This window comes from Haliotis cracherodii, unplaced genomic scaffold (assembly GCF_022045235.1).
Source record: "Haliotis cracherodii isolate W230 unplaced genomic scaffold, xgHalCrac1.p SCAF_3, whole genome shotgun sequence".
NCBI lineage: Eukaryota > Metazoa > Mollusca > Gastropoda > Lepetellida > Haliotidae > Haliotis > Haliotis cracherodii.
The window spans coordinates 36129882-36150082 of record NW_027266286.1 but is presented as its reverse complement, the minus strand read 5'-3'; the positions used below and the strand labels follow the sequence as shown (position 1 = coordinate 36150082).

Sequence of the window (20201 nt, the reverse complement as noted above, 5' to 3'; positions counted from 1 at the left end):
ACCTGGTGTGATGAGAGAGCGGAGAACTGTCCACAGTTTCAGTACTGGTCAATCACTCTCCAGATAGAGCTATGCATCCTCATGTTTGTGTGATCATTTCAAGAATCAAACTTAACACTGTACCTCGACGCTTTGGCAGAGCTCTGCGTATAGTTATTTGCACTTGACCATACCCACTATGCCCGCTGGCTTCCAGTACATCTGAAGGACATGCTAGAGCTTCCGGAAAAACTCCCAAATGTTACCAACAAGTTCGAAGCAGGACATTTCACAGCAATAAGACCAATTCTCAGCAATTGCAATAGACCAGGCACAAAATAATGCGTGTATGAAGGGAGATGGTGGTGGCATTGGCCTCACAGAAGACCCCATAGCACTTCGCTGTTGGATGGTTTCCGGCCCAGAAGTTGCACGAGTCATCGCAAAGTTTGAATCTTCGCGGCAACAGCAGGACAAAGCCACGGAATTACATCACCATGAACAAACAAAGCACAGATCAAATTTGGCCAAGATGTCTGTTCGCCAAATGGGTTCCCAATCTCCTCCATGACGGACCTGAGTGCACAAAGTACCGACCTGCTGGTACTTGACACCAAAGAAATATTGACCGAAACAGCGAGTGAGACTGTGAAGAATGTCCTCAAAATTGGCAAACAGTTCCACTCCTTTGCAAAGGAGCGTTTGACTGAGAGATCAAATACCCTCAGTGATGTCATCAAGTGTAACAAGTTGCCACTGCAGCTCTACCAAAGCCAAAGCTTCTAGCAAGAAGAAGCTGCAGCTAGCTTCAGCAAAGAATGACTAGGAACTCTTTTCAAGACTATATATTGCATGCCAAACAAGGGAGGGTGATCTAGATGAGTTCTTCAAGCATGAGAACCGAGCCTACCCACCAGTACTTTCCCAAGAAGGACAGCTTCGATTCAGCAGCAAGTCAGACCTACTCAGAGCCCGTAGAAGAGCTTGCCAACAAGAAAACAGATGCACCACATGTCACCTGTGCCACATTCGATGGGGCTGCCATTGTCTAGATGCTGAAGCCAGGTGGCAGCAGAACATTCCTTGAATATACAACAGGCGTGTTCGTTCCATATGTTGCATCACAGCTAGAGCATCGATCTCGCCTTGACCTTGTGTGGGATCGCTACACAAAGCCTGGGCGCCCCAAATCGACTGCACGGGCCAACCGGGGCAAAGGCATCCGAAGGCGTGTCACTGCTGCTGCTGTGCTACCCGGAAACTGGCAGATATTTCTTCGTGTTGGTGAAAACAAGGAAGAGGTGTTCAGTTTCTTGTCTGGACAACTTGTGAGATCCTTTGACACACCAGAGAAGCAGTTGGTTTCCACAGACGGGGAACAGGTACTTACTGCCCCACCCCTTGAAGACATCACAAGTTTGGCCCCATGCAACAATGAGGAGGCCGACACCCGAATGATGGTGCATGCAGCAGATGCCATGAGGTGTGGACATCGGCAAATACTTATCCGGACATTGGACACAGACGTTGTCATTCTTGCCATTGCACTGGTCCAAGAACTCTGGTTCGTGTTCGGGACAGGCAAGAACTTCCGATGCATAGCATCGCATGAAGTTGCTGCAGGTCTGGGACCTGAGACGACAAAAGTACTTCCAGTGTTCCATGCTGTCACAGACTGTGACACGGTATTGACATTTGCAGGCCATGGCAAGATAACAGCATGGACTGCATGGGATGCGTTCCCGGAGGTTACAGCTGCATTCCTCCATCTGGCCTCCACACCAAGCGAGGTGCCTGCAGACGTCTTGTCAACTGTTGAAAGACTTGTCGTTTAACTCTATGACCGCACAAGCACATGCACTGATGTCAACCTCCCGAGGAAGAAGCTGTTCAAGAAAAGGAAGATCCCTTGAAGCAATACCTCCATCGCAGGCAGCTCTTAAACAAGACTTCAAAAGAGCCACATATCAAGCCAGGCATTGCTGGGGACAGGCTCTTGTCGCATGCTGCACTCTGCCATCTCCATGCAACTCGGGATGGGTCAAGACTGAAGATCAGTTTCAACCTCTTTGGACAACAGTACCAGAAGTTGCAAAGTCATGCTATGAACTGATATCATGTGGATGCAAGAAGGGACGCAGTGGGAAATGCAAATGCAAGAAGTCAACACTGATGCACCGGACTGTGCGCCTGTGAGGGCGAATGTAACACTTAATCAGTATCAGTTACTGTTGAACATGCGTGAATGTTATACATCCATGATCACTCAATAATCTTCCCTTTTGAGTAATGTTAGATAGTATTGTAAACATCATTTTCTTTTGTACTGCTAAGACTAGGAGATGTGGTAACGTGTTTCTGGACGTTTTTTCAGTGCTGCCATTTTGAAATTCAATATGGCGGCAGTTGTAGGCACTTGTAACTGACACCATTGGATTCCTTGACCCCCAAAATGTAGAATTAGCCACCAAGAAGAAGATTATAGTTGACATAGATCCAGAAATATTGACAATTATAGATTTTTGATGACCGCTATTTTGATTTTCAAAATGGCGTCTCACACATAGTGGCTCCATTTCCAAAAATGTTTGCAACATATTAAAGTAACTGTGTGCCAAATTTGGTGCTTGTATCACAAAACGCACAATTGGCTTGCTATGCCACTGCACTATAAGTGTCTCTGGTGCTAATTTTTTTGTTAAATTCCCTGATATCTTTGAAAAATACAGGGTCACGGCAACTAGTGATAAAATGGTGCACGATTGGTTTCACAATCCAATGCAATTTTGGCAGAACCAGTTAAACTTTGCCATATGGTGTGCCACAACAGGATGTGGTGTATCTCTTTATGCCCCAGGATTTGAACTAAATAAGTCTGTTTTATCATTTCACGTGCACTATCAGATTAGACGTATACTTAAAGAAATTAGTGCCCCATTACCGCAGGATCGAGCATGGTATGTATCAAATAATCCGTACAATGGGTGGGCATTCGAACGTATTTGTCAGGAATATAATGTTTCTACGAGTAAAGATTGGTGTCTGAGTGGAGTTAACCATGGTCTAGGTATTCCGTATGTTGGTGCACACTCTTTTAAAGAAGTCAGCGATGATTTACTGAAAAGGGGTCGGCTTCTTCCTAGCTTTGCTCTCTCGAGTAACGAGCGGAGAGATGATCGTATGAACTTTAAGGGTGGTGTTGCTCTCACCGTCCAAAAGGTTGAGCAACCACCTGGAAATGCTTGGAATGAGTTTCTTAATGATAAAACAGAAAATATATTTACTAACCAAGGAGTTGTAAGAGTTAATGAATCAATAAGAACTTATGTATGGGCAATTCTTGGTGCACAATCACAAACATGAACGGGAATAATCGGTTCTGGGACAGTGCTCGATGCACAAAAACAGTTTGTTGCAAAAGTGGAGGATGCTATTAATTCACCAGTTGACATACCATCTTCTATAAAATGTTATCAAGATGTATTACAGTACGCTCAATCCAAAGTACGACTAGATTTATGCGCCGGGACTATACATGTCTCCGAGGAATATGGAACTTAAGATCGGTGTAGTGTTCGGTTATAATAATAAAATTGTTATTGCTACCGATCAACAAAAACCAGGTATAAATTCAGATATTAACACCGAAATAATAACTACAACAAACACGAAACGGGAATGGTCAAGCCACAGATATCTACTAACGCACAACCATCTACTAACGCACAACCATCTACTGACGCACAACCACAAGTGCCACCACATATTGCAGCTAAAAATCATCAACATATCGATAAAAAAACAGCGCTTATAGTAGGTGGAGTCGCGGCTGGTTTACTCATGATTTGGTTAAATAGTTCTTAATGAACTGATTTGGTTAAATAGTCTTTAGCGGATACGTACAACAGCCCTGCAATTGCTACGATCAGTGCCGACAAGTTTTGACTAAGCGAAGTGGTGGTCTTAGCTAATAAATTCAAGAGCCAGGAAACTATACTCCCTATTGTACCGGGAAGTGCAGATGCGGCTTTCCCAGCGAGCTTTCCCAGCGAGCTTTCCCAGTGCTGAACCTAATGTTTTTAAATGTTTTTTTATCCACTCTTTTATGCCACCCCTATCACTAGGGGGGGTGTCACCTTCTGTACCACCTGTACCACCGGTTAACGCAAGTCAAAGTCGATATAATAAATCCCAATGCGATTAAAATACTGGCAATGGTTATCCCCTGTTCACGGAACAATGTTTTAATTTTATCGGCCAGTGTAGTGTCATCGTTGAGGACTTGATCGATAGTTTCTCGAATTCGACTGATTTGTGAACGAAGTGCCTTTTTATTTTATTACTTATTATTCGTCTTTCATCTTTCTGCAACGCGGCGTCTACTGAATTCATCACCTGCCTGATCAAGTTTTGTTTTCTCATAAGCTATATGCTTGTCGTGTTCGGATAGCTTGGCTATATTATTGTTGAGTTCTCCCCGCATTGTTTGCATTGCCTTGTCAAGACCTCGTAATTTCCTAATACTGAACTCCGAATATGGTGATACACTGACTGTGGAATTATTGTAGGAGGTATCCAAGATTTCTCCGGGCCTGTCCGAGGCCAGCTTTGAGCTTTCTTGCAAATTATCTTTATCTATGTTACCAAGTTCAGTATGCACAGTCCTTAGAACCTTAGTAGTCTTCGCAGAAAGTTTTTCTCGTGAGTAGTCTACAAAACCTAATTCATTACGAACAATGTTGATGCCATGTTTACTGGCTATCGTAGACAAGGCTAGGGGCTTACGAGTACGAGAAATCATAAGATCATTATCCGGACAGCCACTCAATCGCAATATTCCTTTAGTATCTAATTCAAACATTGAATAGTCACGACCAATTGGGCTAACATCTTTAAAGGTATTGTAATAATCAAATACGGTTGATTGTAAAAGTTCATCCTTAAGATTCATACCACCAAAGCTGGTTTCATCAGTACTCTCTTCGATTGTACTAGGTCATCTAGATTAAAATCGTCCATTTTTATATTACACATAAGGTTACATAATTTCAATATAACAATGTCTTCACAATACAGACGCAAGTTAAACCCACAATGTAAACTTCGGGATCCATTAGGGGTCAAAGCAATTTGCCAGTCTGTAACTTTAACTAATAACCCGAGTACCATCGATCAGAATCAAACGCTTCTGGTACGCTTTCCTTATCTTGGCGCACACGATGTGTTAGTTCCGGGAACTGTCCGACTAGCATTTACAATTAGTTTGACTTCTGCCAACGTTAACAGGGAGCCTGTTCAGAACATAGGTCGTGCTATCGTTAAGAAAATCGAGATTAAAATTAGCCGTAATGAGGTTTTGAGTATCGATGATAGCGATGTATACTATTGTTACATGGATCTCTGGAGAACGGATAAAGAGCAGGAACACATTGAGACTGCGTGTGGGTGCTGATAATGGTGATAGTACCGTCGTAAAAGATCTCGCTGTTGTCGGCGCATGAGGTAACCGATTCTATATTCCGCTCGACTTTGAATTACCAGATTGTCACATGCCCTTTTATCAAGCATCCCTAGGCGATAGGTTAGAATACGAACTCACTTTTAATGACTACGGTAGAGTAATCAGAGCTGCTGAAGATGCTAGCTATTCCATTGACAATATCTCACTCGAGTATGATATGATAACAGATCCTGAATTAGCCAGATCTCGTGCTTCGACACCGAAAGATCATTAGGAGCAAAAAAGATACGACGTGGAATATCAATCGATCGTTGAAGGGTATTTTAATGTTGTTCGAGGACCCCTTCGATGCATTTAAAAGAAATACCGAGAAGTTCTACAATTTTCTCCAAGATTACAAAAGTAGAATTGACTATCGAGGGCGTGCCTAATCAACTATAGAGTCATGAATGCTAGCATATCAACAATGGGATGAGATTAAAAAACTCCCTTCTATAAAACGAAGCCCAGAAGTTAACGCGGTCGCGAAAGATCTGTCTCTTGGGGATGTATCGACGGGTGAATACCTCACCACGAAGTATGCGCTATGGCTCGACATGCGAATCACGAACAATGACCAACTACACAGCAGTGGGCGGAGAATAGAAAATGTTAGCGAGGGTGTCACCATACAGATAACGAAGCTCCAGGAATCAGCTGGTAAATTAAACATATATTTGTACGTGATTATGGATGCGCAACTTAATATACAGAATGGACGATTTGTGCAAGCAATCTATTGATAATCTTTAACCTAAAGAACCGCACTGCGCTATCATCTGCGGGCAAACGGGTTGTGGAAAAACAGCTTTTATTCTAGATATTTTACAAAGTCATTATCGGGGTGTTTTCGATCATATTATTATTCTGTGCCCGACTATAAGCGTTAATAAAACATACCTATTGAGAGATTGGGTAATGAATGACGATTGGGTGTTCAAAGTTGATCCGGGCGATCATTTACAAGACTGTTTACGAGTATGTCACGAAAAATACAAAGGAGAATCAACCCTTTTCGTAATAGACGACTGCAGTGCGAGTAAGGAACTCACCAAAAAGAAAGATATGCTTTCATATTTAGCATTCTCTCGACGGCATACTCAGCATAGCGTTTGGGTACTTACTCAAAAATACAACTCTGTCCTGAAGTTTTTAGAGAGCAGACCAAATGGGTAGCCCTGTTTCATTGCAAAGACCGAGATTCATTTGAGGAATGTCTACGCGAAAATGATGTTATTTATACCAAGCCAGAACGAGATAAAGTCAGAAAACTGTTGGCAGCAACGAAGCACTGTAAACTTGTATTAAACACCGATCAACCAGCTGCTTATGCAATTGTTTAGCAAAATGTAGCAAAATTATGGCAAAAGTAGCAAAAAATATGATAAATTGAACATTAGCGGTTATTATTATGTAATAATGTGGCTTGAAATCCTCATTCTTTCGCAACAGTTTATTATTACAAGCTGTAGTGGACATGCCATATTATATTATGTTAGACTTAAATATCTCCTTAGGTATTACATTATGGAATGCGATGAACTCATCAAACAAATGCTCAAAGAACCAGAAGAACATACAGAAGAACATAGAGAAAGACTCGCAGCTTTGGTAGCCGGTGGAAAATGTTCCCAATATTTTGGGGAAAATTATACCATCGAAAAAATTGATAACATGACCGATGAAGAAATTTAAAAACTGTACGCGCTTTACGAGTCTAGACTGGGAGCTACCATGACTAAAACAATAGGTTCGGCTATGTTACAACTATACACAGTCGTAGCTATTACGTGTCTCCCTATCCCGGCAGAACATCGCCCGTATTTATCCGAATCTCTCCAGAAAGACCCATTCATTGAACATGCTATAAGCGCAGTGAGCTGTGAGTTTTATCATAGATACGGAATGTTCTTAGCTCCGGTGACCACCACTTTAAAAACGGCTAGTTATTGTCAATTTAAACATAAGTGCTCACTTAATAATAATGGAGACTCAAGTGACACCACAACAGATTGTGGAGACACAATCACAACAAGTTAACGAGGAAATACAATCACAACAGATTGTGAATGAGGAAATACAAGCGATTGCGAAATCACAAGCCAGAGTTACTAAGAACCCCAGAAAAATTGCCTTCGGTAGGAATGGCGGGCTAGCGAGGAAGGCCAAACAAATGCATAATTCAAATATTGAACATAGTCGTCCGATTAAAACTTGGGCACTGGGTGTTGTTGCTATAGCGGTGGTATGGTAGTTTTATAAGACCGGAGAAGAGAAAACATCACCCCCGATTACACAACAACAAGTTCAATTAGAGGTTAGCCCCCATATAGTGCTATAAGAAGCATGACTACTCCAGTTACAGACAGTAAAATGTTGGTAAACGCAACGTATCATTCAGCGGTGGTCAGCGGCTTGGCCATTGGCTATGCCCGTATAGCTAAAATGATTACTAAGGCCACACCACCCAAGCTAGATTTTAATGGTTATGATATCTGTATGGTAATTCTTGATATTGGATTGGCTATGGCTACAAAATATATGCTCATCAAACAAGGGCTTATCCCAGAAGACATAATGAAGTAATTAAACATTTGAATATTTTATATTATCGAACATGGCAACAATTGCGATGATGGTCGGTGGGGCTATTGTTAATGCTGTAGCTTTTTCGGGAAGTAATTATTTACTTTCTACTCTGAGGGAATCAAACGCTAAAGAAGTTGAAGAGGAGCGTAAACGACATAATAAAGCATTAGAACAACTCGAAGCAGCCCAGTCACAATGAACCAGACAGAGGATATTAAGATTAGATTTTATTAATGAAGAACTGCGTAAGCAGGGACATTCAATTCAAACGTTTAAGGATGTTGAATCTGCCATGCACGAATACTTCCTCGTTTATGGAAAAAAACTTGACCCAATACAGAGACCAACCATAAGTCAGTTTTAAAGCGTTTATAGTGTTTTGGTTATCAGTCATTGCTACTTTAAGCTACACAATAACTATGCATAAACCATGACCTAGTTAGGGTGAGTCTTATCAAACATGTCACCCTGACTGCTAATCTATAAATAGCGCTGACAGCTATGACTCACCAGTGGAGATGTTACCGTTTATGACTGCGGATAAGCCGACCACGTAGATAAGCCGAGGTGTTGACTTGACCATTGAAATACGAAAGAAAACGATGTGACCCGCAGATAAGCCGAACCAGAAAGTGAAAGGCAAAAAACACTGCGAAGTCGGACTGCAAGACATGTGCCGGTACTCGCAGATATTCAAAAATATAAGATGAAAAACGTTGTAATTATATTGAAAAAGTCATCATTATTTCTAATAAAGATTTAACAAACCAGTCATCCACTTTCATAATGTGGGAAGCTGTTTCTCTTGGATCATAATGATCGTTATATGTTGCCATCAACAAAGAAGCGCCATTTTGTGAATAGAATTATGAACCCGTGAGAAAATATATCAGCCAGAGCGAAGACTCCAAGTTTGAATTCAGCATCGTAAGCATGGCGTTTTCTTTTCAAACTCATGATGAGAATACCAACTTTTATACCCCCCTTTATACCTCTATTGTATGTTAATCCAATTGAATTAAATAAACTATGAACACATTGAATGACCATCACTTACTCACAGTTTATTAATCTCTCGAAAAGAAAGGAATTAAGCCCCTACTCCCAACACGATCGCTAAGCACCCACAACTTGAAAATGTTTGTGTAAACAACATGACAATGCCAATCGGCCCGTTATTATCAGTGCTCATTTCCTTGTGCACCGTGTTGCTTTTTAAACAACAGGAAGCAATCACAGTGGTCACCGTTTGTGACGTCACAGGAAACAGCTGATCACATGTTTTTGCAAATGGCGAATGGAATAACTCGCCGATACAGTTGTTTATTTGCCTCTTTGAATAAAGGTAGACACTTGTTCACTATCAATTTATGAACTTTGCAAAACATACGTAATAGCTATTGGCGATTTCATCTGGGGATTTTATATTATAGCTGTGAATACCATATATTGTTAGATATCTACATGTAAAGATTGTGGAGTTACTGAAGAACGATAAACTTTGAACATTCAATTGAAAACTTATCGGAAGTAGTAACATGCATGACATTTTTTTTAATAATGACAACAATTAATAACTTTATTGATAATTTATAACAATAATGGCTCTAGTCGTGGCAACTTCCAAACTTTCGGGAAGTTGTAATCTATCGGACCGTCATTCAGGCGATGTTTCTGACAGATTACGATCTGAAAAATACTATCATGAAAGTGTATCCCGTGGATAAGCCGACCCCTTTCTACAGAATCTTTTTTCTGGTCCTCAAAATTCGGCTTAAACGCGGTCATATACAGTAGGCTGGGCAGGACTCAGCTGATGACATGCATTTAGACAAATGATACTAGAAGTGTATATTTATCACAATGGCGAGAGGCACATCAAGATGTAAATTCATATGCTTGGGCCAATCACAAATTTGTGGAAAGAGCTGTATGTTGGATTTTTGTGGAATCCATTCCATTGCAATTAGAAAAGGGCACATTAATTTTTCGTGTTCTGTATGTGGGATTGGGGTCAAAGGTAGTTACTGTTTATGTAAGAGTCACGGTGCTGACAAGAAACTGTTTCAAATTATTTATGAGAGGAAAAAGGCTTACCGAAATGAGATAAATAGATTGGGTAGAATTCAAACCAATAAGACATTAGTTAACATGTATTTATATATCACAATGACTTATGTTGTCAGGGAGCTGAAAGCTTTGGCAAAGCAACGTGGTCTACGTGGATATTCTCGAATGAGAAAAGCTGAATTGATCAATTTACTCGGTTTGGAATACAACACACTCCAGACTGTTAGAGAACTCAAAGCTCAAGCGAAATACAGTGGGCTGAGAGGTTATTCTCAAATGAGAAAAGCTGAATTGATCGCTTTACTAGATAATAATCAATCCGATGATGTTGATGAGTTAAAATTTGTACCCACAGCCGGCTTTGGTAAATATCTAAGAGGTTGGAAGATGGATATTAATTCCAACATGGATGCTAATGATGTTAAGCCCATCGTATCGAGCAAAATTAACGAGGATTTAGATGATTTACATAGTATAAAATACCAGCTGACGATTAAAATGTCATTGAGTAAAAGTAACGCAGACGATAGCACTGAATATACCGAACCATATTTCCGGAGCAATCAAGAAGTTATAACCGAATCCGATACTATAAGCGCATCATAAGATACATCAATTCAGAGGATACAGGAAACTTTAGAACGCTGGACTAATAGAGGTTTTGGGGTGTGGATAAAATCGATAGTTTATATTTAGATATAGCAAATTATATGCCTTTCAAAGGTGGATCTTATATAGATTTACCCCCGTATTATAAAAAGAAAAAAGCCATAATTAATGTAAAAAATAAATCCAATGACTGTTTAAGAATGATGATAAGATCTGCATTGTTCCCCATAGACAAACATCCGGATAGACCTTCTAGCTATCCTCAAAACGATGGACTAAACCTTGATGGCATAGACGAACCTACACCAATCTCACAAACTGATACAGTGGAAAAGCAAAATAATTTAGCTATAAATGTTTTCGGTCATTCTTCTAAAGGAATTGTTGTACACAGGATAAGCAACATATTCCCAGAATCAATTCATTTCTGATCGAAAAAGATGGTAAATATCATTATACACGGATAAAGAGTTTAAGCAGACTATTTTACGATCAAACAAAACATGACAGAAAGAAATATTACTGCGAAAGATGCCAGCATGGGTACAGCAGACAAGATCTATAAGAAGCGCATAAAGAAGACTGCAGAGGTGTTGGACAGAATGCTATCAGGATTGATATGCCTAAAGAGGGGAAAAACATATTAAAATTTGAACATTATTGTAATCAAATGCCAGTACCGTACGTAATTTACGCTGACTTCGAAGTACTTATAAAACCTATAGAAAATACTGATTGCAATAATCAAGAAACTCAAGATAGTTTTACATACAAAACTCAAGAACATATTCCTTGTGGGTTTGGATATATAGTTGTAAGGTATGATGGGAAAACAAACCCGCCCGTGATTTATAGAGGTCCCGATGCAGTGGAAAAGTTCCAAGAATATCTACAAAATGAAGAGAGAATAATCAGGGAAAATTTATCGCGTAAGAAACCCATGTGTATGACGAGGGATGATTGGAGGGCCTATAAGAAGTCAACTAGTTGTCATGTTTGTAATATACCCCTGAATGGGGATTCCATAAGAGATCATTGCCACGTCACGGGTAATTATCGAGAAGCCGCGCATAACAAGTGTAACTTGAAACTAAAAATGAATTTTCAAACAATACCCATCCCCGTTGTATTTCATAACCTTAGAGGATATGATTTACATCTCATCATGCAAGCTATCTCAAAGACCGACGGCGGCTTAACATGCATTCCTAATAATATGGAAAAATACATATCATTCTCGTTGACTAAAACTATACATTATACGGACAAGGATGGGAAAGCCAGAATAAAGCAAAGTAATGGGCTTATATTCATAGACTCCGTACAGTTTCTGTTATCTTCCCTGGACAATTTAGCTAATGCGAACAATCCCAATGACTTTGCAATAACAAAACAATATACCGATCGGTTAACACGTCATTTGTTGTTGACAAAAGGTGTATATCCTTACGAATATATGGATGATTGGTCAAGATTCGATGAAACTAAATTACCACCCCTTGAATCATTCTAAAATAATTTAACAGAATCTGAAATAACCGATGCCGATTATGAACATGCTCTGACGGTGTGGGATAAATCAGGTTGTAAGAATTTAGGTGATTATCATGCTCTGTACTTCAAAAACCGATGTACTGTTACTCGCCGATATATTTGAGATATTTAGAAAGACATGTTTAAAACAATACGGCTTGGACCCGGCATGGTACTATTCCAGTCCCGGACTATCGTGGGATGCATTGTTGAAGAAGACCGAAGTATTGTTTATTGAGAAAGGATTAACAGGTGGTATATCAATGGCGGCGAAAAGGTATTCTAAGGCTAATAATAAATTAGTGGAAGGATACGATCCGAGTAAACCCGACACCAACAATTTGTACGGATGGGCTATGAGTCAAACTTAACCCATGGGTGGTTTTGAGTTGGTCGATGATATCGAAGTGAATGATATCCATAATATCAATGCGAGTAAAGAGTACATACTAGAAGTTGACTTGGGATATCCAAATTCGTTGCATAAAGATCATAACAGTTATCCGCTAGCTCCCGAAAGATTAATGGTGAATAAAGATTGGATGTCGGAATATCAACACTCCTTGATGGGTAATACAAGGTTAGCTAACGTAGAAAAACTCGTACCAAATTTGATGGATAAGACAAAATATATAGTTCACTACAGAAATCTCCAGTTATATCTATCGTTAGGTATGAAACTAAAGAAAATACACAGAGTTCTAAAGTTTGATCAAAGCCCTTGGATGCAGCCCTATATGAGGCTGAACACAGATTTTTGAAAGATAGCCACCAGCGATTTTGAAAAGAATCTATATAAGCTCATGAATAACTCAGTATTTGTTAAAACTATGGAGAATCTAAGAAAGTTGATGTTAAATTAGTCAGGTCTAATGAGGAAGAAAGACTAAGGAAACTTATAGCCAGTCCAGCTTTTAACAGAAGCAAGATATTCGATAACGACTTAGCCGCGTTGCATATGCAGAAGAGTAATATAAAATTCAACAGACCGGTGTACGTCGGTATGAGTATTCTTGACTTGTCAAAACACTTAATGTATGACTTTTATAACAACGAACTTAAAAAGCAATACGGCGATGGATGCGAGGTGTTATATACCGACACAGATTCTTTGTTGATGGAAATACAAACCGAGGATGTGTATAATGATATGGCAGAAAAAATAGATATGTACGACACGAGCGATTACCCTAGATAATCCACTGCACAGCGAAGTAAATAAAAAGGTGATTGGTAAGATGAAGGATGAATGTGCTTGGACTCCTATAGCGGAGTATGTCGGATTAAGACCTAAGATGTATACTATAAAGAAGTCTGATAATGTAGAGATAAGAAAAGCTAAGGGTGTTAAGAAGTATGTGGTAAAAAAGCATATCAAACACGAACAGTATAAAGAAGCTTTATTCAACGGTAGAACATTCAAACACGAGATGAACTCTTTAAGAAGTTACAATCATAGGATATATGGATTAAGAATGAGCAAGACATCATTATCCCCCTTAGATACAAAGAGGTGGTTGATAAGGATGGTGTAACTACCAATGCTTATGGTTATTTAGGGCGGTAATGCTGTATCGTTGGGAACTATGAGCAATTCTTCTCGTACAAATGCCCTGCCCGGTCCATCGTTAAGATAATAAAGAATAGGCTCTCCTTCTTTCATAACCAATCAACTAATGTTATATATCTTAAGGGACCAAATCGGATCGGTTGCACGACGTAGGCCTCCTTCGAGTTCACCGGGCTGGTATAAATATCTTACGCTTACTCTATCTGGAAGTTTTTGTTCTTTGCCTCTCCTCAGTGCTGAAGATTAGGAAGTCACAGATTTCATTTTAATCGCATCGGATGATTTCTTCTCGATTAATCTCGTTACTACATTATTCAGCGCTGATACAACAGCTGATAATCGTGTCACCCATTCGGTTGATCTCAATCGTTCCGATTTCATTTCAATCCCATACTGATATCCAAACAAACGTTCCGATAATGTCCGGTTAAATCTTTCAACAAAAGCTTGACTACGGTGGGCCTCTTTTTCACCACTCCTGATTTCGACATCATGCTTTGTTAACAGTTTAGTTACCGATCCCATAAACTCGCGACCGGGATCTACTTGGAATAGCTTAGGCCATTTTAGTGGTCCTCATTTATATATGCGACTCAGTGCATTTGTATCGACTAGCCACATCCACTTCGGTTAAAGCGCATTTATACCTTTTGCGTCTTACCTTATCAAGAGGTCAACCTGATGAACTTCATTCGTTGTAAAAATATCAAACTTCTTCCTCTGTATATAACGCTGTGCCGGTAAGTATATTTGCCACATCGCTTGTTTCTTTAACCAATCCTTGGCCACATCTTTAGATACCTTAGCCGCAGTGGCTAATTTTTTTATTGCTCCTATACCTTTCCAATATCCTTGTGGGCTATAGTAAATTTTATCCATTATTAATGAATATTGATGTTTCTTTTAATGCGACTCATGATGATCGTTAAATCACATCAGCATTTACACATAAAAAATTCCCCCTGTAGTGGTGGTATAGGTAGATAAATCTGGCTACAGGTTCTACTACACCAAATCAGAACCAGTTTGGACAGTGCAGTTTTCGTAGGGAGCCTTCAGTGCAGATCGAGAGATATCTGCAGGCTGTGATTGGAGGATATTATGTAAGATTTTTATGTCTTTCAAATGTACATCCATCCAGTTATTAAAACTGACCATGTTTTTCTATATTTAGTACTGTCTTTTTCAACATGATGACTTATGCTGAATGTGACCACAGCTATTTTCAAGTAGGTGACATTTGGTGTGAAACTGGGGGTGGTGTGTTTAGCTTCCTGTACTCGGAAAAGGAGCTGGCTAAGCTAGTCATTTTTTAATTTTTTATTGCTGCTCTAAGGCCTAACTGTGCACACACGTACAGGTAATAGCTGTTGAATGCTTACCGTATATCGCTGTGTATAAGGCGACCCCACATATAAGATGACCCCCTTGTACACGCCTTCAAAATCAACCCAAAATCCTATACTCCGCGTATAAGGCGACCTGGAATGAAGCACATCACAAGTGCGCACACAAACCTTATATATGCAATAAAAATATGTTTATCTTGCGTTGTTTTTTTCTACAATGATAGGTCGCATTTGTAACTCCAGCACACGTCGCCATTTTGTATTTACACGGTAAGACACCAAATTGGTGCCCGTAAAATAAAATTCATTTATGAAGTCATAACATATAAGAGACAATGGTGAGTAATTTAATCGCCAATTAACTATGTTGTAACTAACTAGGCTTATGTTTGCTTCACATTCAGCGTGTTTATTCCACAATCACATGTACACACCGTCTCCAACACTTGTTAATACAACTGTAAAAACAGCGGGAATTGATTATCACATATTAGGTCACATGTGCAATATGCAAATGCTTACCGGTACTTCCGGCTCTCTACTCACGGATGTTGATTGTTTTACCGTGTCAGGTGGTTTGACAATCTGCATCGAGGCGAGGGTCATTTCAACTTTATTTGCAGAAATTATTGAACTTTATTCAAGGAAAAGAGATACAAATCATGTTAATGTTTTGAAATAGTTATTGGAACAGTTATTTAGGACAAAATGCGAGTTTTTTTTGTCAAATGCTGGGCTGGCTATCGGACGCCGGTTGACATTGCCAGTGGAAAAAAATGTGAGATCTTCGACTCCGTGTATAAAACGACCCCCCTTCTTAAACCCCTCATTTTAGGTACGAAAAACTCGCCTTATACACAGCGATATACGGTAGTTATTTTAAAAAAAAATATAACGTTACTATAGAAGTCTATGGGAAAACATTTGGTTGTGTGTAACCTGTTGTGGAAGTGGTCCAGAACTCCCATTACCCATACTACTGCTTACAATTAAGCATGGTAGAGTTATGTCCTTTTTATTTGAGCATGTGTTTTGACATTATAGCGAAACATTGATTTTCACCAGATAAAACAAGTAACTTTTTGTATCAAATGTGTGACATTATACATAACCACATAATTATAATATTCATGTCATTATGTCATTCAGATATAGGGCAGTACTTTGTTCGCTCACAATTTACATAAAGCTGTCAAATAAAACTTTTGGTTGCACTGTGTCTTATTACAGTCCAACATCGTCTCGGTGGTGGTTATGGATGTTTCTATTGGTGCTGAGGACATCGGCGACAGTGTTGACTGTTGAAGGACCATCTGTCCTTTCATTCTCTTCACTCTCTATGTAGATCAAATGACTGCCTCCATGTGAATTCAGTGTGAACCTTATATTGACCTGTGTGTTTGCCATTTTGCAATGCCTAAACATGTTAGGTGTCAAAGTATGAATATATTGTGCCAATTGTGCCCAAAAATTGCATTTTAGCGTCCACATAATCATGACATGTTTTACTTTTGCTAGTTTTCATTAGAAGAGAGAAATATTTATCAAAAAACGATTTGCAAAATTGACTCAGTCAGAAAATATTAGAATAGATGCACAAAGTCATCTTGCCCAAATATAACAGGAGAAAGGACATGCGGTGTAATAAATGTGTAAACGCAATGGTGATTACTGGTACAGTTAGTTGACAGTCCTATTTCAGCTGTTTTGATAACAACATAAATCAACTCAATTATTTTCCATGAACAGAAATAAACACAATTGCCCATAGTTTCACAAAAATCAAAGTTATCATTACAGCCATCTTTAAACATGGAACATTTATAGAAAAAACATGAAAAAGAATAGCGAGAACTGGTCATTAAATAAATACACACTTCTAATGTATCTATTCAGCATATACTACTGACAAAAAATAAGGGAACTGATAAAAAGATAGTGAAGGTGTCATGACGATAAAAGCCTGTAGATTTCAAACTCTTCACAGGACAACTTGCTTTCATGCGAGCTGCATAGAACTGTTTTTTTCATGGTAGATGTAGAAATTCACCTTCCTGTTATTGTAAAGAATTCTCTATGGATAACAGGAGCAGATTTGAATCTATTGCACAGTGCAAATAATGTAATGAGATGATCTTGTCAAGGTGTCTTTTTTTAAGCACAACATTTACCCCACTCGATCGTACCTGTAGTTCACACTTTTGTCTGTTCATTGAGATTCCTGATTATGAGGAAATTGGCAATAATTGTCCAATGACCTTGACCTTAGTTGTTAGACAGTTGTCAAATAACCTTTCCTTTATAAATATTGTGCTGAATGACCTACACCTTCTCGAGCAACTGTTGCTATAAAAAAAGTTCCACAAAAGTTTTTCAAGCTATGATCTTTATGATGACCTTGACTCTTTACAGTGGTGATCTATGTCTCAAAACAACTCCTCAGGCCTATAAAAAACACCAAAATGCTGAGGTGGCAGTGAAATTCCAACATAATCCTAACAAAACAATCCCTATTCAATACATTTGACAGAAGTAAATAGTTCAGGAACAAATTTAATACCATTCTCACTAAGTATCAATAAACAAATAGGAGGTATTCATGCACACTGTACCTGTAGTCTTCAGCAGCGGCTCTGTGTCAGTCCGATCATCATCATCATCATTCACCATTGATTTGTCAATAGAATGGTTTGTCTGGATATGTTTGATGCATTCCCTTTTTGTAGTTTTTGTAGCCTTTTCTGTTTTGGTGTGCGACAGTTTCAAAGGTCTACTATTCTGAGACTTTTGTAACATTTCAGAAGCATTTATATTTGGTTCCGAGCATGAACTTATATGTTTATTTGAGGCACCAGTCACATTTTTCTGATCTGACACGGACCCTGTCTTGTTGTTTATCCTTGAAGTCTTCCTGTACTCGAGAGGGTCGGGCTGGAAAGAACTCTCAATCTCTACAGCAACACTGTTCGATTTTGAGTGGATAGTTTTTCCAGTTCTTTTCTTAGCTATTTTACTGAGAACTTCTCTTTCATTACTCTTGCACTTTAAACTTTCAAGGTATTCTATTACTTTTTCAGAAGGTTTTCGCTTTCTTTTGAGCCATTTTCTTTCCTTACTTTTATTGACTTCAGATTCTTCATCACTGACTTGACCTGGGACTGACTCAATTCTTGTCTCTTGTGAGGTACATTGCACTCTATCTAACTGTGGATTTAAAACTGAAAGCTGAGGCTTACTGACTGACTTTTTCAACTGTGCAATCACATCATCTAGTCTTAAGGTAGCATTTACCATACTAGGCTTTTTGTTCTTGATAGTCCTACCTTGCAAAGATGCTCTTAAAATAACATTTTGTTTGGCAACACTGGATGATTTTGAAGCCAAAACACTTCCCACAGAGAGAGTGGCAGAAGGCATTTTTTTCATACCTGATGGGAAGTTCTTGACTCTTTCCATGCTACAGTCACTAGTATTTGGAATATGTAACGCTGAATGTTTCAAATCACATTGTCTCCTTGAGTGGGTGCTTTCTTGAGACAACATATTCTGTGTTGTATCATTTTTTTGCATCCCTGAATTTGAAGATGGTTCAACTATTTGACCATGGTAGGGACTGACTTCTCTCCGATTAGACCTATGTAACCTGTTATTACTTTCAACAGAAACTGTATTGGGATGGTCACTTGTAACATGGGATTTTTTCATCCGACTGCATGTTCTGCCACTGTCCTTTTCTTTATTTATTTCAGATACATTTATGGAATCATCTTCTAATTCCACAGCATTGGTTTCAGTCACTTTTCCTGTTTGGTTTGAAGCCTCACAAATACTTATTTTCAACATGTTATCTAATTGTACACTTGGATATTCTTGCCAATTTGTTTGATTTACATATGATAAATCTGTATCAAAATTGTTAGTTTTTACATAATTGGATATGGTTTCACCACCAACAGAGGCAAGTTTTCTTTCTCTATGAGGATGTTTCATAGGAACCATTGAAACTATTGAAAGATTTTCTCTCAGCAAACTCCTTCCATGATTCCTCTTGTTGAATGAACATATCTTTTCAACCACTAGTTCATCATCATAATCATCATTGTTGTCAAAACTTGAATCTTCTGAAAGCGAGGGTTGGGATGAATCAGTGTTCCTTTGATTGCTAACATCATGTTCTTTTGATGCAAAATGTGGGACAGTATCATTTGGCAAGTCAATATCCTGTACGCAATCTTTTTTGTCAGATGTCTTAACCATTAGCAAACTGCAGGCATTACAAGGAAAACATGTACCACAATCCAGCTTTCCATCTGACTTTTCCCCATACACTGGACAGTCAACAGACTGACAACGTGGAAAAGGATGTGTATAATGTGCAATGGCACTAGGGTGGGTGTCAGATTGAAGGAATTTGATGGATATTCCTGGACAAAATGTTGCCTGTTTGTGAAAATGTCTCAAAATATTTAAGAAATGGACAGTATCAAACAATCCATTTTTAACTAGATTATAGCTTTTAACAGGCCTAAACAGAATAAATATTTTGCAAGTTCCAAGATGAGATAAGGATATTGATAGCGGATCAATATTTTCTCCAAGAATGCCAAATAAATGGTCATAGGTTATCACAACACACTCTTCCATCCCTGTCTGTTTAACCACCTGAAATAACAGAAAGAAACTGAAATAATTACATAGTTATTACTGAATAATGTATTGCATTCTATAAAAGATTCTGATTGGAAAAGACAGGATATGTATTTCACCTAATATATTGAAAACAGTTTTTGTATGTCAACAACTCACATCATTAGTTCAATGCAACATGGTATCCAATTCATGGCGACTATTTCCAATGTTAAATTTCCCTGTATCTAAATATCTAAACTGACATCCAAAAGAAATTATATCAAATACTGTAAATCTTGAAATTAATGCGAGCGTGAATTAAATGTGAAAAATGCGAGTGGTCTTTGTTCACATTAATTAACTTTGCATTTAT

At 38.8% G+C, this 20201-nt stretch overlaps 1 protein-coding gene across 1 annotated transcript in view; it reads right to left on the bottom strand.

Annotated features, from left to right (window-relative positions):
* LOC139474304 (uncharacterized) overlaps nt 1-20201 on the bottom strand; it is a 103744-nt gene that overhangs the window by 21494 nt on the left and 62049 nt on the right. Inside the window, exon 2 of the mRNA XM_071257259.1 lies at nt 17812-19861. Coding sequence (XP_071113360.1) covers nt 17812-19861 — 2050 coding nt within the window. The remainder of the gene's footprint in view (nt 1-17811; nt 19862-20201) is intronic.